We start from the raw sequence: 20,684 nt of genomic DNA on the forward strand, positions 1-20,684 counted from the left end.
ACTCCAAATATTATCATGACTACGCTGCTAGTAAAATTTAGATAAAAAATGACATAATTTCTTCAATAGAGTTGACCTAAAATTTGAATTAGAATATTTAAAAAAAAATCTTGTAGAGGTCCCAAGGCAAATTACAAAATAATGTGGATGGTATCCTTGCAAGTTTTGCTGGGAATACTTCTATTGATTCAAAGCTAGCCATATGAAAAGATAACAGAATATTTAAACATTGAAGCAGAAATCATCATTATAGAGGGGAGAGAAAAGTTTGACAAATAAGGGAAGTAACTTTTGTCCTTAAATTGTTTTGTAGAATTTTCTTCTTGGACATTTAATTATAATGTCTTTAAGGCCTGTATGAAATTATCATTGCTTAGAATTAACTTATTTGTAAGAAATGCATGTTTATGTCAATTTGTCTTTGCAGAATCTAAAGGACTATGGGTAATTTCATTGTTCGTACATCAAAATGAAAATAATGATACATCATTGGTTGAATTTCCATTGTTTAGAATGTTTTAAACCAATCATAATGTTTTGGTGTATACTTTTGAAAAATATTACCCAGAATGCATTAGATCTGAAATGGTGAATTGTGTATGATCAGTTTGATATTTATGGTAAGTTATAAATAAATGTAATTGTTTCTGTTTTATAAGATGGAAGTCCAAAACTAAAGAATAAAGATCACAGTCGAACAAAAGAAGATGATGATACATTGGTTGTGAGAAGGGTAAGTGCACAATGTGAAAACAATATTTACAACTTTTCTGATTGTTACATTTCCATATCTGTGAAAAAATACCATCTAGATAAAAGAGTGGTAAAGTAAACTCAGTTGGACCTAAAAAAACAACCAATTGAAGGCCAAAATTTACTTGATCTGCCGTTGCCCAAACCATGTTAGCTTTTGTCATCAAATTTAATCTGCTGTCTAAGTCCTTACATTCCCATATTTTTATCATTCCTTCAATATTCTTAATTAAACTTCATGGCTGAATGAATCTGGACTGGATACTGTTACTTATTAAAAACCCTCATTGAAAATATTTTACCCACGATAAGGAAAAGATGCAAGTTTTTAAATTGGTTGATCCCCAAAAAAGCCAGAAATATAGAAGTTGCTGATAAATTTGATAGGATAAGCTCAAAAATTAATTTTACAGCCAATTAGTCACCTATCAACCCCTTCCAAGTTGTTGATCATATAAAGAGTGGAACTGTCTCCCAACACATTGTAGGCATAGATGGTATTTACATGCCTAATCAAAATAAGAGATGTCATACATAGTATAACTACTACTGGAGAAGCATGCTGACAATGGTCTACTAGTATATACCAAATTTGTACAGAAAAAAAGATACAAAAAATGTATGAAAGGAAAATTTTATTTTAATTTAGCATTTAAGATCATTTAGTTGGTTTAAGGTAAGTGATATAATGACATAATCCATATTGCTGATTTCTTGTCGAATGTAAGGTTGTCTTCCCACTGATTATATGGCAGTAATATAATTCTTGGACTATACATATATCCCCACTGATTATATGGCAGTATTATTATTCTTGGACTATACATAATCCCCACTGATTATATGGCAGAAAAATTCTTCTTGGACTATACATAATCATGATATAGGGATGAAAACTATTTGCATATAATTAATGTTGATAATTATATTTTTTTTCAAGGATCAACACTTTTTGATAATTCCCCAATATATACAATTTTCAAAGCATGAAATAAGAACAAAAAATATATTGTAGTTGTCCCCCTTGCATTATTAGAAATACTATATTCTCAATTTTATGATCATTACATTTGAATGACCAAATATTTAAACCTAAGTGATACTACAGAGGCATGTGAAACATTAAATTGCATCTATCTTCTCTTATTATTATGTGAGACACAGCCACCAAGATTGACATCTGCATGTCCTGATATACACTTTTTATATACAAATGTTATTCTGATTCACCACAAAGATTTAATGCAGGGATTATCTTACACTTACACAATATTTTATTGCTTTAATAGTGGATTGGCATATCATATGTTTATCATATGTTATGTATAGGCAATGTAAAACATTGTTAGTTTGATACAATTATATGGATATATATATCTAAGTACTAGAGGCTATGTAACTTTATTAAGCGATGTTAACACAGTTATATCCATGCTGCTGTAAAACTTACAATTGACAAGTTTTTAAAGACAGTAATGTGTTTTTATCGCCTGTAATTTTAACCTTGACTGTAATTTATATGTTGGTATTTAAGTTTAAACATATAATTATAAATTTCTCTGATGGTCTTTTGTGTCAGGAAACTATAGTTTATTGTCAAGGGGGAGGTAACCTCATCATTATTTATACCTTTGATTCAGTCACCCTTCTTAAATCAGCATACAAAATTATAGCTTGTATTTTACCAGCTTTTCCTCTCATTCATCCAAAACAAAATAACAAATGATTTTTACTTTTTTTAATACAAAATTGTCACTGAGTAGGTGGAAACTTCTTTTTAGATATAACATTAATAATTTAAAAGCAGGTGAAATATGTCTTTTGGTTGCATTCAAAATGACAAGCCATTGTTTGTGGAGACAATAAGAGATTTCTCAATACATATGATTTTATGAATGATAAATTATTTTGTTGTGTATTGTAATAGGTGAATCACAGGTAATATTATGCCCAGGTGTGATATCAGGTGTTAACAAGATTAAAGGAAAATATCTTTACACCACAATCTAAAAGGAAAGAAGTGTTTTTGTTAAAAATCTTCTAAACGGCTATTGATCGATTTATAATCTTTTTAATAGAATTTGTGCAAGTGCTTGACACTACACTACTAAGAAATAAAATGCTACAATACTGTTGAGTATCATGTATGTATGAGATCAGGAGTAGAAGCAATGATAATTATACTAATTGGACAATGACAAATTTTCAATACAGATTCTTTAGTTCTGTCAGTAACACAGTTTGTTCCGAATATTAACACAGGAATTTCCCCTGTCACCTTCAGTACTTTCAGTATCTAAATATTCCCTAAATAAAGTCTTTTTATCATGGAAAACAGACTTAATGAAAAAGTGTCAATTGAATAATGTTTTTTTTTGGTCAATTATCTGGTATGATAAAACACATTGTATCTGGGGACCTAATGTGAAAAAAAAATGAGGATATTTATCATTGTAACACTGGTGTTATTATTGAGGCTAGCTGAGCAGGTGCTTGAAACTATTTATCTCAATTATTTAACATAGCTTTATTGCACCAATTTTCATTCTTAGTTTGAAGTGACTTTGGTAATTTTAGTGAAGTAGGTCTTATATTTGTGTATAATTGCCAAGCATGTAATGAAGAAAGATTTACTTAATGTCTAGATAGGATATTTGTTATGTGTTTTTTTATTCGAGTTCATCTTAAAAATGACTTTCGTAAAGCTGTGTGAAGCTTAATTCTTTAGAAAGTAGAAGAGTTAGTTATTTTGTTTATAGATTATAAGGGTTCGAAGTTTCTGTCTGGCATATGGCAGTTGTTCAATGACTATACATTTACTAAAGACAAGTGACTATAGATTACAAGGGTCTGAAGTTTCTGGCTGGCAAATGTCTGTGGTTCAACATTAAGTTTTCAGGTTGAGGTCAGTCTGTCATTAACTATGAGTAAAAGAGAAATGGGCATAATAAGGACCTGCCATTAAGAATGCATATTGCATGGTTAGAAACAAAGGTGCACTAACAGTACACATATGGTCAGAAATAAAGATTGGCCTTATAAGTACACATGATGTGTTATTTCTAATTGATTTTTATTTTGATAATCATTGGAAGACTTAAAAATTGTATTATCTGAAAATCTTTTATAAAACTTGTCATGTGCATGTCAAATTCCTTTTTATATTTGAAGAAAATACTTGAAATGAGTAATTCTTCAATTCTGTCTGTGAATTCCAATGAATAGACATGATAGGGCATTTCTAAAAGCTCTTTTTGTAATGAATTTTGTCCATAAATGCAATGAAAAACATGCAACAAAATGGTTGAATTGGCATGATTGAGACCTGACATCTGAGTGTTTAATTACATATGCGATTAGCTAGGGAAACACAATCTTCTGGTTGATTGGGATGATTCATGGAAGTAAATGAAATTGGAAGCAGAAAATGGAGACAAGATAATAAATTAAGGGAAATTAGAATTCCTGTAATGAAACAAAAACCTCGGTGACATATGATGATGAGCCAAGAACACTGAAAAGGACAATAAATTAATATTTTATTGAATTATGTTTTCTTGGTTGTAACACAGTAATAACTCTAAGACTCTCTGCTTCTCAAGAGAAAACTACCACAATTATAGCTGAAGAGAATGGATGATTACATACATTGCTTTTTAACTTAATTGAAAACATCTTTCTCAAAGCTAAAGCCATAAAGGTTGCATTTCTGTAAATATTGACAATGCAATTTCCCATAGGAACTCCTTTTACGGCTAAAGCTGTACCACTTTTATTATTAAGTTTTGAATAAAATCTTATCCTAGAATTGAAAGTTCATATGCACTACAATTTTTTTCAAAGGTCAAAATGTAGGACTGTGCGGCATATTTTCAACGTTTATATGCCCTGAACTTCTAACAGTTTAAACTAACACTAGTTTTCTTAACTACCCCTACCTCGAATAAATGGTGACCACAGATTTCAATATAAACAAATTGCACATGTATATTTACTGGTAACATTCCCAATTTATGTCTCTATGAGATGAAACACAGAGATCATAACTGGGAACCAGTATGTAAACAAATTAATTTTCTATGAATATTCTAAATCTCCCCAAAAGAGGCGTATTTACAAAGTGCAACCTAAAGTTTTTCATTTTCTTTAAGTAGTACATCTATGACTATTTTATACTTTTAATCATTGTTAACTCGCTTTGTTTGTTCTTATATAAAAGTCTTATTAAGAAAATGAAAAGTTACGTTCCAGTTGACAAAAACAGCTTCTGTTTGTTATGTGTAGTTTATTGATAAATATATATTAATTACCACTCCAAAAATACAGTAACGCATTTGCATTCTAAGGAGATTTTGTTACAATATAATTCTGTTTAGTGAAAACTAAAGTTGGAAAAAGTGACCTTGTAAATCTTTCGTATTTTTTCGTTGTTACTTGAATTCCTCCGATTATTGATAGGAAATAGATACTAGAAAAATATACTATAATAAGCATCGCAACATTTACTAATATTATAGATATATAACTGTGCCAAAGTATTTTGCTGAAATAATGTAAGAGAAATATAGACCATGGTGTGGTAAAATGCTAGTTAGAATTGTTAAAGCATAGTTTAGTAATTGTTCTTAAGCTTTGTCAGTGAAAGTCATCAGTCAGGTTAAGAAAGTCATCAGTCAGGTTAAGAAAGTCATTTATTTGTAACCACACAAAATACCAGTAATTATCACAACAATTATATCGCCTAGATGCACGAAATTATCATACAAAATAAAAGTATCAAATACCAAAAATGTTCTTTTGAACAAAGGAAAACTTATATTACACTCTTCAGGGTAAAACACTTTCTGGTTGAAGATGAAAAGTGAAACTTAAGTATAGAAATGTGAGATTTGGGACAAAGTATAAACAACATGCAATAATTGATTCAAGAAAGTTAATTTTATCACTTAATTTTGGATAAATACTTTTAAGGTTATCAAATTATATAAAAGAATGTGTAATAGTACAACACATGTAAATATAAAATAGCCTTTGTTAAGTTTTGTTACTATTATATACATTTAGTTATTTGACATTTGTTTTGCTTGGTATTCTGTAAAAGTTGATAAGATTAGTCAGTTGGTCCAGGTCACATGGAAAACAAGCTTGACTCAATTTATTGTGAATTTCAAAGTCCTCAGAGGTACCACTTGTTTCTATAAATCAATTCATTATTAAATCTAAATTTAATTAAGGGTTTTTTCCCAAGAAATTCTGAAGTTCTGAATGATTAATACAGTTGAATACTCTGTTTATTTCGATTAGAAATGGGTCAGAATATTGGCCTATGGGAATAAGCTTAGTTTTAAGTTTAGAAAAGGGGTGATACACTGAAGACTTTCATGCAAAAGCTTTCTTGTGTTATTTGGCTGACTATTGAAAAACACTATTACACTGTTTATTGCCTACTTTGCAGTCTTCAAGTTTCATAAGTGCCCTCAGAGACAAAGCTACACCAAGGGTCACTTAACACTAAGTGATTCTTCTTTGTAAAGGACCAATTAAACAAATATAACTTGTACTATTTCCTCTATCAATGATGAATTGACAACTGTTCTTAATTTTACGTTAAGGATACAACTTGCAGTGTTTTAGGAGAATCAACCATCTAAGTGCTTTACTGTACATGTAAATGTATATTTTATTTTGAAATAATCAAAGGGGTTTCTAGTGACTCTTTGTATGAATCAGAACTCTGCATTATACTGGTGCTAGAGAGGTTTCTTGCAGTCTGGGTGAATAAGGTTTTTTTTTCTCAGTCTGGTGAAGGAAGAAAGGTTCTAGTTCTAATTCAATTTGGTGCAGAAAAGTTTTATCAGACCAATCATTATCTAAAAAATGAATGATTAATGGCTTCATTTATATGGATGCACTACTCAATAACATTTCATCTGAAAATACATTTCTCAATCATTTCAAACTTATTATCATTTGGATGGGTGAAATATAAAGACAAATACACCGTCAGTGGTGAACTGGTAAACCAAGAGTCAACAACAAATATAATGAAATATCAGAGCAATTAGCAGTTTAAAAGATTTGTCTGTATAAACTGTCAAAATAATGGGAACTAAGGTGACAAAATACAACCTTATCTTCACATAAACTCTTGTTTTATTGGTTAGATAGGAGAACTGATAACTATCAGACTAACTCTTGTTTTATTGGATAGATAGGAACATTGATAACTATCAGACTCAGATAAACAAATATTGGTTCTTTCTAGAATGGAGGGGTGTTTTTGTTTGAAGAAGATGAGGTGCCAATGGATGCTGTAAATCGAACTATTGATTTCTTTCTCTGATGTATAAATGATAAATGAGGGGATTTATTTGTGGTCTCCCCATTTAAAAACAAAGATGGAATAACTAAAGTTTATAAATGGTAATGACAGATATGGCAACAATACGATGTTAGTTCATGTCTAAAGACTTTCATATATAAAAGTTCATGTCTAATGGCATTCATTTGTTAGTTCATGTCTAAAGACTTTCATATATAAAAGTTCATGTCTAATGGCATTCATTTGTTAGTTCATGTCTAAAGGCTTTCATATATAAAAGTTCATGTCTAATGGCATTCATTTGTTAGTTCATGTCTAAAGACTTTCATATATAAAAGTTCATGTCTAATGGCATTCATTTGTTAGTTCATGTCTAAAGACTTTCATATATAAAAGTTCATGTCTAATGGCATTCATTTGTTAGTTCATGTCTAAAGACTTTCATATATAAAAGTTCATGTCTAATGGCATTCATTTGTTAGTTCATGTCTAAAGACTTTCATATATAAAAGTTCATGTCTAATGGCATTCATTTGTTAGTTAATGTCTAAAGACTTTCATATAAAAGTTCATGACTAATGGCAATCATTTGTTAGTTCATGTCTAAAGACTTTCATATAAAAGTTCATGTCTAATGGCATTCATTTGTTAGTTCATGTCTAAAGACTTTCATATAAAAGTTCATGACTAATGGCAATCATTTGTTAGTTCATGTCTAAAGACTTTCATATAAAAGTTCATGTCTAATGGCATTCATTTGTTAGTTCATGTCTAAAGACTTTCATATAAAAGTTCATGACTAATGGCAATCATTTGTTAGTTCATGTCTAAAGACTTTCATATAAAAGTTCATGTCTAATGGCATTCATTTGTTAGTTCATGTCTAAAGACTTTCATATAAAAGTTCATGTCTAATGGCAATCATTTGTTAGTTCATGTCTAAAGACTTTCATATAAAAGTTCATGTCTAATGGCATTCATTTGTTAGTTCATGTCTAAAGACTTTCATATAAAAGTTCATGTCTAATGGCATTCATATGTTAGTTCATGTCTAAAGACTTTCATATAAAAGTTCATGTCTAATGGCAATCATTTGTTAGTTCATGTCTAAAGACTTTCATATAAAAGTTCATGTCTAATGGCATTCATTTGTTAGTTCATGTCTAAAGACTTTCATATAAAAGTTCATGTCTAATGGCATTCATTTGTTAGTTCATGTCTAAAGACTTTCATATAAAAGTTCATGTCTAATGGCATTCATTTGTTAGTTCATGTCTAAAGACTTTCATATATAAAAGTTCATGTCTAATGGCAATCATTTGTTAGTTCATGTCTAAAGACTTTCATATATAAAAGTTCATGTCTAATGGCATTCATTTGTTAGTTCATGTCTAAAGACTTTCATATATAAAAGTTCATGTCTAATGGCATTCATTTGTTAGTTAATGTCTAAAGACTTTCATATAAAAGTTCATGACTAATGGCAATCATTTGTTAGTTCATGTCTAAAGACTTTCATATATAAAAGTTCATGTCTAATGGCATTCATTTGTTAGTTCATGTCTAAAGACTTTCATATAAAAGTTCATGTCTAATGGCATTCATTTGTTAGTTAATGTCTAAAGACTTTCATATAAAAGTTCATGACTAATGGCAATCATTTGTTAGTTCATGTCTAAAGACTTTCATATATAAAAGTTCATGTCTAATGGCATTCATTTGTTAGTTCATGTCTAAAGACTTTCATATAAAAGTTCATGTCTAATGGCATTCATTTGTTAGTTCATGTCTAAAGACTTTCATATAAAAGTTCATGTCTAATGGCATTCATTTGTTAGTTCATGTCTAAAGACTTTCATATATAAAAGTTCATGTCTAATGGCATTCATTTGTTAGTTCATGTCTAAAGACTTTCATATATAAAAGTTCATGTCTAATGGCATTCATTTGTTAGTTCATGTCTAAAGACTTTCATATATAAAAGTTCATGTCTAATGGCATTCATTTGTTAGTTCATGTCTAAAGACTTTCATATATAAAAGTTCATGTCTAATGGCATTCATTTGTTAGTTCATGTCTTAAGACTTTCATATATAAAAGTTCATGTCTAATGGCATTCATTTGTTAGTTCATGTCTAAAGACTTTCATATATAAAAGTTCATGTCTAATGGCATTCATTTGTTAGTTCATGTCTAAAGACTTTCATATAAAAGTTCATGTCTAATGGCATTCATTTGTTAGTTCATGTCTAAAGACTTTCATATAAAAGTTCATGTCTAATGGCATTCATTTGTTAGTTCATGTCTAAAGACTTTCATATAAAAGTTCATGTCTAATGGCATTCATATGTTAGTTCATGTCTAAAGACTTTCATATAAAAGTTCATGTCTAATGGCAATCATTTGTTAGTTCATGTCTAAAGACTTTCATATAAAAGTTCATGTCTAATGGCATTCATTTGTTAGTTCATGTCTAAAGACTTTCATATAAAAGTTCATGTCTAATGGCATTCATTTGTTAGTTCATGTCTAAAGACTTTCATATAAAAGTTCATGTCTAATGGCATTCATTTGTTAGTTCATGTCTAAAGACTTTCATATATAAAAGTTCATGTCTAATGGCAATCATTTGTTAGTTCATGTCTAAAGACTTTCATATATAAAAGTTCATGTCTAATGGCATTCATTTGTTAGTTCATGTCTAAAGACTTTCATATATAAAAGTTCATGTCTAATGGCATTCATTTGTTAGTTAATGTCTAAAGACTTTCATATAAAAGTTCATGACTAATGGCAATCATTTGTTAGTTCATGTCTAAAGACTTTCATATATAAAAGTTCATGTCTAATGGCATTCATTTGTTAGTTCATGTCTAAAGACTTTCATATAAAAGTTCATGTCTAATGGCATTCATTTGTTAGTTCATGTCTAAAGACTTTCATATAAAAGTTCATGTCTAATGGCATTCATTTGTTAGTTCATGTCTAAAGACTTTCATATATAAAAGTTCATGTCTAATGGCAATCATTTGTTAGTTCATGTCTAAAGACTTTCATATATAAAAGTTCATGTCTAATGGCATTCATTTGTTAGTTCATGTCTAAAGACTTTCATATATAAAAGTTCATGTCTAATGGCATTCATTTGTTAGTTAATGTCTAAAGACTTTCATATAAAAGTTCATGACTAATGGCAATCATTTGTTAGTTCATGTCTAAAGACTTTCATATATAAAAGTTCATGTCTAATGGCATTCATTTGTTAGTTCATGTCTAAAGACTTTCATATAAAAGTTCATGTCTAATGGCATTCATTTGTTAGTTCATGTCTAAAGACTTTCATATAAAAGTTCATGTCTAATGGCATTCATTTGTTAGTTCATGTCTAAAGACTTTCATATATAAAAGTTCATGTCTAATGGCATTCATTTGTTAGTTCATGTCTAAAGACTTTCATATATAAAAGTTCATGTCTAATGGCATTCATTTGTTAGTTCATGTCTAAAGACTTTCATATATAAAAGTTCATGTCTAATGGCATTCATTTGTTAGTTCATGTCTAAAGACTTTCATATATAAAAGTTCATGTCTAATGGCATTCATTTGTTAGTTCATGTCTAAAGACTTTCATATATAAAAGTTCATGTCTAATGGCATTCATTTGTTAGTTCATGTCTAAAGACTTTAATATCTAAAAGTTCATGTCTAATGGCATTCATTTGTTAGTTCATGTCTAAAGACTTTCATATATAAAAGTTCATGTCTAATGGCATTCATTTGTTAGTTCATGTCTAAAGACTTTAATATCTAAAAGTTCTAATGGCATTCATATGTTCACATCCTACTGGTGAATAAAAGTAATTTGACTGTCCAACAAATATAATATAATAAGCCTACGTTCAGAAGAGCAGCCTCAAAAGTTTTGAAGAATATTTAGTAGCATTGAGAATCTGTATCCATGTAAGCTTGTATAGTAAAGATGTGTGAAGTCTAACCTTGAAGAAGTCTGTTTTTAAGTGTATTTATATTTTAAACCAGATTTGACTCTTTTATTACTAATCATTGTTGACAGAAAAGAGAAGTTTTTTTTATTTTATTTCTGATGTAACTATGATAGTCTGATGTAACTATGATAGTCTGATGTAACTGTGATAGTCTGATGTAACTGTGATAGTCTGATGTAACTGTGATAGTCTGATGTAACTGTGATAGTCTGATGTAACTGTGATAGTCTGATGTAACTGTGATAGTCTGATGTAACTATGATAGTCTGATGTAACTGTGATAGTCTGATGTAACTATGATAGTCTGATGTAACTATGATAGTCTGATGTAACTATGATAGTCTGATGTAACTGTGATAGTCTGATGTAACTATGATAGTCTGATGTAACTGTGATAGTCTGATGTAACTGTGATAGTCTGATGTAACTATGATAGTCTGATGTAACTGTGATAGTCTGATGTAACTATGATAGTCTGATGTAACTGTGATAGTCTGATGTAACTATGATAGTCTGATGTAACTGTGATAGTCTGATGTAACTATGATAGTCTGATGTAACTGTGATAGTCTGATGTAACTATGATAGTCTGATGTAACTGTGATAGTCTGATGTAACTATGATAGTCTGATGTAACTATGATAGTCTGATGTAACTGTGATAGTCTGATGTAACTGTGATAGTCTGATGTAACTGTGATAGTCTGATGTAACTATGATAGTCTGATGTAACTGTGATAGTCTGATGTAACTGTGATAGTCTGATGTAACTATGATAGTCTGATGTAACTGTGATAGTCTGATGTAACTGTGATAGTCTGATGTAACTGTGATAGTCTGATGTAACTATGATAGTCTGATGTAACTGTGATAGTCTGATGTAACTATGATAGTCTGATGTAACTGTGATAGTCTGATGTAACTGTGATAGTCTGATGTAACTGTGATAGTCTGATGTAACTGTGATAGTCTGATGTAACTGTGATAGTCAGATGTAACTGTGATAGTCTGATGTAACTGTGATAGTCTGATGTAACTATGATAGTCTGATGTAACTGTGATAGTCTGATGTAACTATGATAGTCTGATGTAACTGTGATAGTCTGATGTAACTATGATAGTCTGATGTAACTGTGATAGTCTGATGTAACTGTGATAGTCTGATGTAACTGTGATAGTCTGATGTAACTGTGATAGTCTGATGTAACTATGATAGTCAGATGTAACTGTGATAGTCTGATGTAACTGTGATAGTCTGATGTAACTATGATAGTCTGATGTAACTATGATAGTCTGATGTAACTGTGATAGTCAGATGTAACTGTGATAGTCTGATGTAACTATGATAGTCAGATGTAACTATGATAGTCTGATGTAACTGTGATAGTCTGATGTAACTATGATAGTCTGATGTAACTATGATAGTCTGATGTAACTATGATAGTCTGATGTAACTATGATAGTCTGATGTAACTATGATAGTCAGATGTAACTGTGATAGTCTGATGTAACTGTGATAGTCTGATGTAACTAGTAACTGTGATAGTCTGATGTAACTATGATAGTCTGATGTAACTATGATAGTCTGATGTAACTATGATAGTCAGATGTAACTATGATAGTCTGATGTAACTGTGATAGTCTGATGTAACTGTGATAGTCTGATGTAACTGTGATAGTCTGATGTAACTATGATAGTCTGATGTAACTGTGATAGTCTGATGTAACTGTGATAGTCTGATGTAACTGTGATAGTCTGATGTAACTGTGATAGTCTGATGTAACTGTGATAGTCTGATGTAACTGTGATAGTCTGATGTAACTATGATAGTCTGATGTAACTGTGATAGTCTGATGTAACTGTGATAGTCTGATGTAACTATGATAGTCTGATGTAACTGTGATAGTCTGATGTAACTGTGATAGTCAGATGTAACTGTGATAGTCTGATGTAACTGTGATAGTCAGATGTAACTATGATAGTCTGATGTAACTGTGATAGTCAGATGTAACTATGATAGTCTGATGTAACTGTGATAGTCTGATGTAACTATGATAGTCTGATGTAACTGTGATAGTCTGATGTAACTATGATAGTCTGATGTAACTGTGATAGTCTGATGTAACTGTGATAGTCAGATGTAACTATGATAGTCTGATGTAACTGTGATAGTCTGATGTAACTATGATAGTCTGATGTAACTGTGATAGTCAGATGTAACTGTGATAGTCTGATGTAACTGTGATAGTCTGATGTAACTATGATAGTCTGATGTAACTGTGATAGTCTGATGTAACTGTGATAGTCTGATGTAACTGTGATAGTCTGATGTAACTGTGATAGTTTGATGTAACTGTGATAGTCTGATGTAACTATGATAGTCTGATGTAACTGTGATAGTCTGATGTAACTATGATAGTCTGATGTAACTGTGATAGTCTGATGTAACTATGATAGTCTGATGTAACTGTGATAGTCTGATGTAACTATGATAGTCTGATGTAACTGTGATAGTCTGATGTAACTATGATAGTCTGATGTAACTGTGATAGTCTGATGTAACTATGATAGTCTGATGTAACTATGATAGTCTGATGTAACTATGATAGTCAGACACATGTTTGATTACTGCTTTACTTATGTTTGACAGATAGAAGTGTTGAACCTCTATTAATTCTCTGTCTGGTTTCCTGTTTTACTGTGTTTGATCTGGTATCCTTGTATAAAACACATTAAATGGTGTCTGATATCAGTATAAAACCTTAGATGTTTAGGTACTGTAGGAAGTAGATACTTTAATAAGCCATCACACATCAATTTAACTCCATATGATTTATTGTCTTCATTATACATTTAAAAAATTACATCAGGCTACTGTAACTTTTTATGACAAAACAAGGGAAAGGGTTTTAATGTATCTAGTCTGTACTGAATGATTGTAAGAATGTTAGTCCTTAAGCCATTCCAAAACAAGGGAAAGGGTTTTAATGTATCCAGTCTGTACTGAATGATTGTAAGAATGTTAGTCCTTAAGCCATTCCAAAACAAGGGAAAGGGTTTTAATGTATCCAGTCTGTACGGAATGATTGTAAGAATGTTAGTCCTTAAGCCATTCCAAAACAAGGGAAAGGGTTTTAATGTATCCAGTCTGTACTGAATGATTGTAAGAATGTTAGTCCTAAAGCCATTCCAAAACAAGGGAAAGGGTTTTAATGTATCCAGTCTGTACTGAATGATTGTAAGAATGTTAGTCCTAAAGCCATTCCAAAACAAGGGAAAGGGTTTTAATGTATCCAGTCTGTACTGAATGATTGTAAGAATGTTAGTCCTAAAGCCATTCCAAAACAAGGGAAAGGGTTTTAATGTATCCAGTCTGTACTGAATGATTGTAAGAATGTTAGTCCTAAAGCCATTCCAAAACAAGGGAAAGGGTTTTAATGTATCCAGTCTGTACTGAATGATTGTAAGAATGTTAGTCCTTAAGCCATTCCAAAACAAGGGAAAGGGTTTTAATGTATCCAGTCTGTACTGAATGATTGTAAGAATGTTAGTCCTAAAGCCATTCCAAAACAAGGGAAAGGGTTTTAATGTATCCAGTCTGTACTGAATGATTGTAAGAATGTTAGTCCTAAAGCCATTCCAAAACAAGGGAAAGGGTTTTAATGTATCCAGTCTGTACTGAATGATTGTAAGAATGTTAGTCCTAAAGCCATTCCAAAACAAGGGAAAGGGTTTTAATGTATCCAGTCTGTACTGAATGATTGTAAGAATGTTAGTCCTAAAGCCATTCCAAAACAAGGGAAAGGGTTTTAATGTATCCAGTCTGTACTGAATGATTGTAAGAATGTTAGTCCTAAAGCCATTCCAAAACAAGGGAAAGGGTTTTAATGTATCCAGTCTGTACTGAATGATTGTAAGAATGTTAGTCCTAAAGCCATTCCAAAACAAGGGAAAGGGTTTTAATGTATCCAGTCTGTACTGAATGATTGTAAGAATGTTAGTCCTAAAGCCATTCCAAAACAAGGGAAAGGGTTTTAATGTATCTAGTCTGTACTGAATGATTGTAAGAATGTTAGTCCTAAAGCCATTCCAAAACAAGGGAAAGGGTTTTAATGTATCCAGTCTGTACTGAATATTGTAAGAATGTTAGTCCTAAAGCCATTCCTAAACAAGGGAAAGGGTTCTAAGGTATCCAGTCTGTACTGAATGAGTGTAAGAATGTTAGTCCTAAAGCCATTCCTAAACTTAATTCATCTTTCAATTCCAGTAAATCAGAATCACTACTGAATTATTGATGGACTTTCAATCTTCAAATTTTAAGTGATAACACATATGTATATATTGCTGTTGCATTACTTATATGAAATAAGAAATAATCTTGAGGATGAAAGAAAGTTTCTCAAATTGTTATGGACGCTTTCTATCCTATATTGAATCATAAAACCAATACAACAGCTGATAAACTTTTAATGTTAAATAATACAAAATCCAGACTGTTTCCATAAAAATCTAAATGTTCAATTTCTTCACTCTTTGATCAAATAATTAGATTTTGCAGGATTCTTTTGAATAAATTTGTCTATTGCTTCCATATTGTGTTGTTGTTGAGATGTCAGTTTCTCTCATTATATTTACATCACTGTGTATTTGATGGTCGATTTCATGTGCAATTGATCTATCTCCTAACAACCTGCCCATTTACACTTCTGGTAATTAGACAGAACTCATTTTGTCTTTGACTAGGTTTTAACACTTCCTTTGACTAACACCCACTTGTCTTTGAAATTGACATGTTTTATGATCTTGACCAGTCATCAGCATATGTTTTATGAGCTTGACCAGTCATAAGCATATGTTGTCAATGAGTTAGCCAGTGCCATTGTTATAAACATTCTGGATTGGATCCTATTGAAGATACTGCCTATGGAGATTATGATCAATTTATGTTTATTTATTGTAATGGGCCATATCTAAATCATCCATTTTTATGTCATTTTCATCTGCAATTCATTTCAGCTCATTAGACGGAAATTATTAAAATGTTAAATTATAAAGCTTTTTCTGTCAAATTCATATGGAAAATTGTGAATGCTGTAGTTTCAATTTTCAGAGCTTGTAATGTCCACACTGGCTGTTACACTAGCAAGCATCACTCATTCTATCAATATGTTATATCCATGATTTCAATTAAGGATTTTATTATACATTTCATTACACAGAAATTATATTAACTTTTTTACAGTAAGGGGTTTAGCATCTGACTTTGTTATTTGTTCAATTTAATACCTGTATAAGCCTTGATAAGTAACACGTTAGCCATGACAACTTCTTCTCTGATAGTTTTAGATAAATGACGACCTCATTCATTTCTCTTTCAGATTCTCTTTTATGCCATATATTTTATAGATAAAACACCTTAATTGTTTACAGAACTCTGCTACTTCTGTTTGAAATTAAATTGTAAATTCATTAGTCTTGTAATTTAACTTGAAATGAGTTTGTGCATTTTGTTGCACATGTCAAATATTTCATTGCTGGCCTTTCAACATTAAAATTATTGTTAATAATTATCTTAATAGAGTTGTGTCCCCTAGTAAAAGGAAAGGTTACATAAGTGTGATGGCTTTAATGGAATTGTAATAGATTAAATATTTAATATTTTAAAATCCTATTTACTAATTAGAAGAAAAATAAACCATTTGATGTTGGTTTCATGTGTTAAAACTGCATTACTTTTTTAAAAATTTTGAATGAAATTCTGTGTTGTAAGTCAGCTATTAGAAACTGTCTAATAAAAAGTGATGTCTGAAACAGATGACTATTTTAGACAGTTAAATCTCTCTACAAAAGGCTAAGATAGGTGCCATATTCATCTTTTAAAAGTACAACTGCATGACTTTACTTAACTAGGTTTCAGGACTTAAGAAGGGACATAAAGTGATAGAATGTTGTACTACTATTAATTATCAGTCTGAATGAGATTAACTTGGAAGTCTGTGATAGTTAAGTCTTATTACATGTTAAACGAATGTGCAGCAAGCTTTTCTGCAGAACATATGTTTGTGCCATCTCTCTAATGAGATTGATTTCATAATAACATAGTTTAATTTCATACAATTCTGATCATTATTTATATGAAACTTATTAATTAAAGCTGGTGCCGTGAGCTGACTTGATTCATGTTTTGGCTATTAAAAATCTATAGAATACAGTGATTGACAGGTTAGATATCCAGTATAGCATGTGTTTTGTACTGTAAATGGGGTTTGGATGAAGGAAATAAACAGATTAGATTTCTACTTTGGCTGTTCTAGCAGATCTAGTTGACAGGTTGAATTGCTGTACAGCATATGTGTTGGTTGTATTTGTTTAGTTATAGCACAAATCAGATTTTGTAATGTGCTTAAACTTTATTGTGTGCATCCAAAATCCTGGTAAAAAAATGCTGCACATAATAGAAGTTAATTAAGTACCCTATTTAGGACATTTTGACTTCCTGATAAAAAGAAAAAATACATTTCTGTTGAATAAATGTGCATTTCATTTCATTAATAAGTACACTGCATTCTGAAGTGGATGTATTATGCACATTTATAATTTGAACATTGTTGTGCATAACTTAAAAAGAGGTTTTTTGTTGCATTCTTTATTGTCAAATATATAAGTTATGCATATCCTTTTACCTTTTGAAAACGGGTGAAATATTTTAAAGCAGACAATCTTCCCTAATAGAAATCCTTTGGGTTTTTGATTGATCAGAAAAATATCAATGGTAAGTTTAATTTAGAATGTTCACTTAGACTATATTTGTCTTCAGTTATATTTTTGTTGGTTTTTTTCTATTAAAAAAATTACTCTTGTGGATAAAACTGCTTAACCTGTGAGACGGTAATTGAGGCTGATAGGAGCTATTTTCTAAGACTTTTATTAAAAGGCTACACAAACCAAGAAAACAAATCAAAGTGATTTTTGTGATCTATTATTTCATCCATATGTTTTAAATGTAATGTAATTCAAGGGTTTCAAGTTTGCATTCTAGGATCTATTTTCAGAACAGATGACCAAAGATATAAAAAAGCAATAAATAAAATATAAATATTGTTCTTTGATTTCAATGCATCTGGTAAACATTTGTAACTCTGCTGTTTTTACCATCATTCAAGTTGACTCTTTTGACTAGTTCCTGTTTGATATTCACTTCTGATCTGTCTTGTAGGATCTCTGACCCTTTACAGGTTTCTTCCTTACTTAAAACATTTAGATGAACATTATTTGCCATGCAGCTGTTTGAAGCTTTAATCAGTATATGTCAAACATGGCTTCTGAGGTTTTCTTTATTTTCAATGAAAACAGAGTACAGATGATTATAAGGATTAGAAATGTCAAGACTTCTAGACAGATTAGATGTCGGTAGAATAGAGAAGATATTTACTTCAAAAGTCTTCAGAAATAATCTTTGAAAATACAAATCTCTGCTTTAGAATATTAGCTGTCATCTTTGTACTTTTAAAAGCCACAGAAGTAACTGTGAAGTATAAGAAGGATTGTTAAAAAGTATCTCTTTTGCTATTTTACTTACTAAGATGATGTCAATGTGCTATATATTTTAATATTTGCTCATCGTCACATACTTTTGTTTACATCTAGATGAATTACAGCAATACATGCATTATTGAGTGTAGTATTTGATGGAGGCATTATAACATGAATGATTGTTACCAGTTTTAACCCAGAAGTTGTTTCTATCACAGAGGTATTTGTTACCTACTTGACATATTGAAGTGATGTATTGGTCTGAATTTTATTAAGATCAAGTCTGTTGGATCCTTGGTATGATTTTTATGGCAGAGAAGTGTGCATTGGGGAAGATTTGATTATAAAACATCAAAGTTTTCTAATTAATGATGATAAAAAAATCTCTGACAATGTCTGAAGGATAAAGATCTGCTTTCTCTCTGGTTGTTCTTACAGCAAAGATTAACAATAATACCTCATAAAATATGCTACCACACACATGTATGTGCATTCAGTATAAACAAAAGTTAGAATATGATAAAATTAAAAATAATACTAAGGAATTATAAACAAAATGTTTTATTGACATAACTGTTTGATGTATCAATGATATATTACATCTAGAGAATGTTGGAATTCTATAACAATTATTACACAAACGGTCAACTGACAGCTTCAACAATTTTAGATATTCACTTGATGATTAGGAAATGTTATGGTGTGCTCGACTTCATTTTTTTCCTAAAAATTTCACATATATGGGTGAAAACATTTATTTTGTCATTGTGTATAATTATGAGATTTTATTTTACGATTTTAAAAACATGAAATAAAAAGATGTTGTTGATCTGATGTAAAGTTTTCTTTACAGTTCATTGTCTGGTCAGAGTATTAACACCTGTTTAAAAAGATTTGAATGATAAAATAGATTTGATGGACAGGTCAAAAGAACTTCACATTATGTTGAGGGTGTAGTGTTCTCTATTCCGTATGACATGGGACACCTGAAGTGTTCATTTTCTGTGACAGGGGTATATCTTTTTACAATAAAAACATGTAAATCAATTATATATTGATAAAAACCTGAATAAAAATAGAATGAGGTGAATAAATTGGTTGATAAATTGGTATTTATTGTGATTAAGGAGATAACATTTTAAGAAAACTTAGTTCATCATGTAACTCCAGTATTGGAGGGAGGCCAATCGACTTACAAAGTATACAATAAACTGGATGCTCTAGTAGTTGAGATTTCTATGAATGAATTTTCATTAAAAAACAAGCTGACACTGGTCACTAGTACAATTCTATTTTTATTGAAATAATTAAATCAAGAATAGACAAATGCAATCAGTTGTTCATGGTAAAGTTTTCTCCATGTTTCAAGTGAAATGTTACTAATGTTTTTGTTTGATTTTGATTGGTTGTTCATAGTACATTGTCGTTAGTGTTTTGGTGTTGTTCGTGTTCCTTTGTCAAATGTTGTTGCTGTTATCAGTTGGTGTTGTTAGTGTTCCTTTGTCAGTTGTTGTTGCTGTTATCAGTTGGTGTTGTTAGTGTTCCTTTGTCAAAAGTTGTTGCTGTTATTAGTTGGTGTTGTTAGTGTTCCTTTGTCAAAAGTTGTTGCTGTTATCAGTTGGTGTTGTTAGTGTTCCTTTGTCAAAAGTTGTTGCTGTTATTAGTTGGTGTTGTTAGTGTTCCTTTGTCAAAAGTTGTTGCTGTTATCAGTTGGTGTTTTTAGTGTTCCTTTGTCAAATGTTGTTGCTGTTATCAGTTGGTGTTGTTAGTGTTCCTTTGTCAAAAGTTGTTGCTGTTATCAGTTGGTGTTTTTAGTGTTCCTTTGTCAAATGTTGTTGGTATTGTTAGTGTTCCTAGTGAAATGTTGTTTTGATACTTAGAGTGTATTTATTACAATTTAGCTAATGTTAAAAGTTCACCAGCTTTTACTTTTTCTTGTTTAAATTAAAGGAAATCAGTTGCTTTATTTGTCTGAACTCTGCTGTACATATCTGAATGAACTATGTACAGCAGAGTCCAGACAATGATTATGATTTAAATGTATGTAATTTAGTACTTGAGTTGAGTGGTAG

General features: G+C 30.6%; 1 protein-coding gene across 29 annotated transcripts in view; it reads left to right on the forward strand.

The window, feature by feature from the left end:
- LOC139514726 (serine/threonine-protein kinase mig-15-like) overlaps positions 1-20,684 on the forward strand; it is a 92,474-nt gene that overhangs the window by 32,972 nt on the left and 38,818 nt on the right. For 16 of the 29 annotated variants that reach the window (XR_011662673.1, XR_011662675.1, XR_011662677.1 and 13 more), the window contains one exon: positions 660-733. Coding sequence is in view for 19 of the 29 variants with exons in the window: in XM_071304348.1 (XP_071160449.1) it covers positions 660-733 (74 nt within the window). In the remaining 10 variants the exon portion in view is untranslated. Of the gene's footprint in view, positions 1-659; positions 734-1,402; positions 1,430-20,684 lie in introns of all 29 variants that reach the window. The other 13 variants (XR_011662674.1, XR_011662671.1, XR_011662668.1 and 10 more) reach the window with 1 other exon arrangement.

Source organism: Mytilus edulis, chromosome 3, assembly GCF_963676685.1.
Source record: "Mytilus edulis chromosome 3, xbMytEdul2.2, whole genome shotgun sequence".
Taxonomy (NCBI): domain Eukaryota; kingdom Metazoa; phylum Mollusca; class Bivalvia; order Mytilida; family Mytilidae; genus Mytilus; species Mytilus edulis.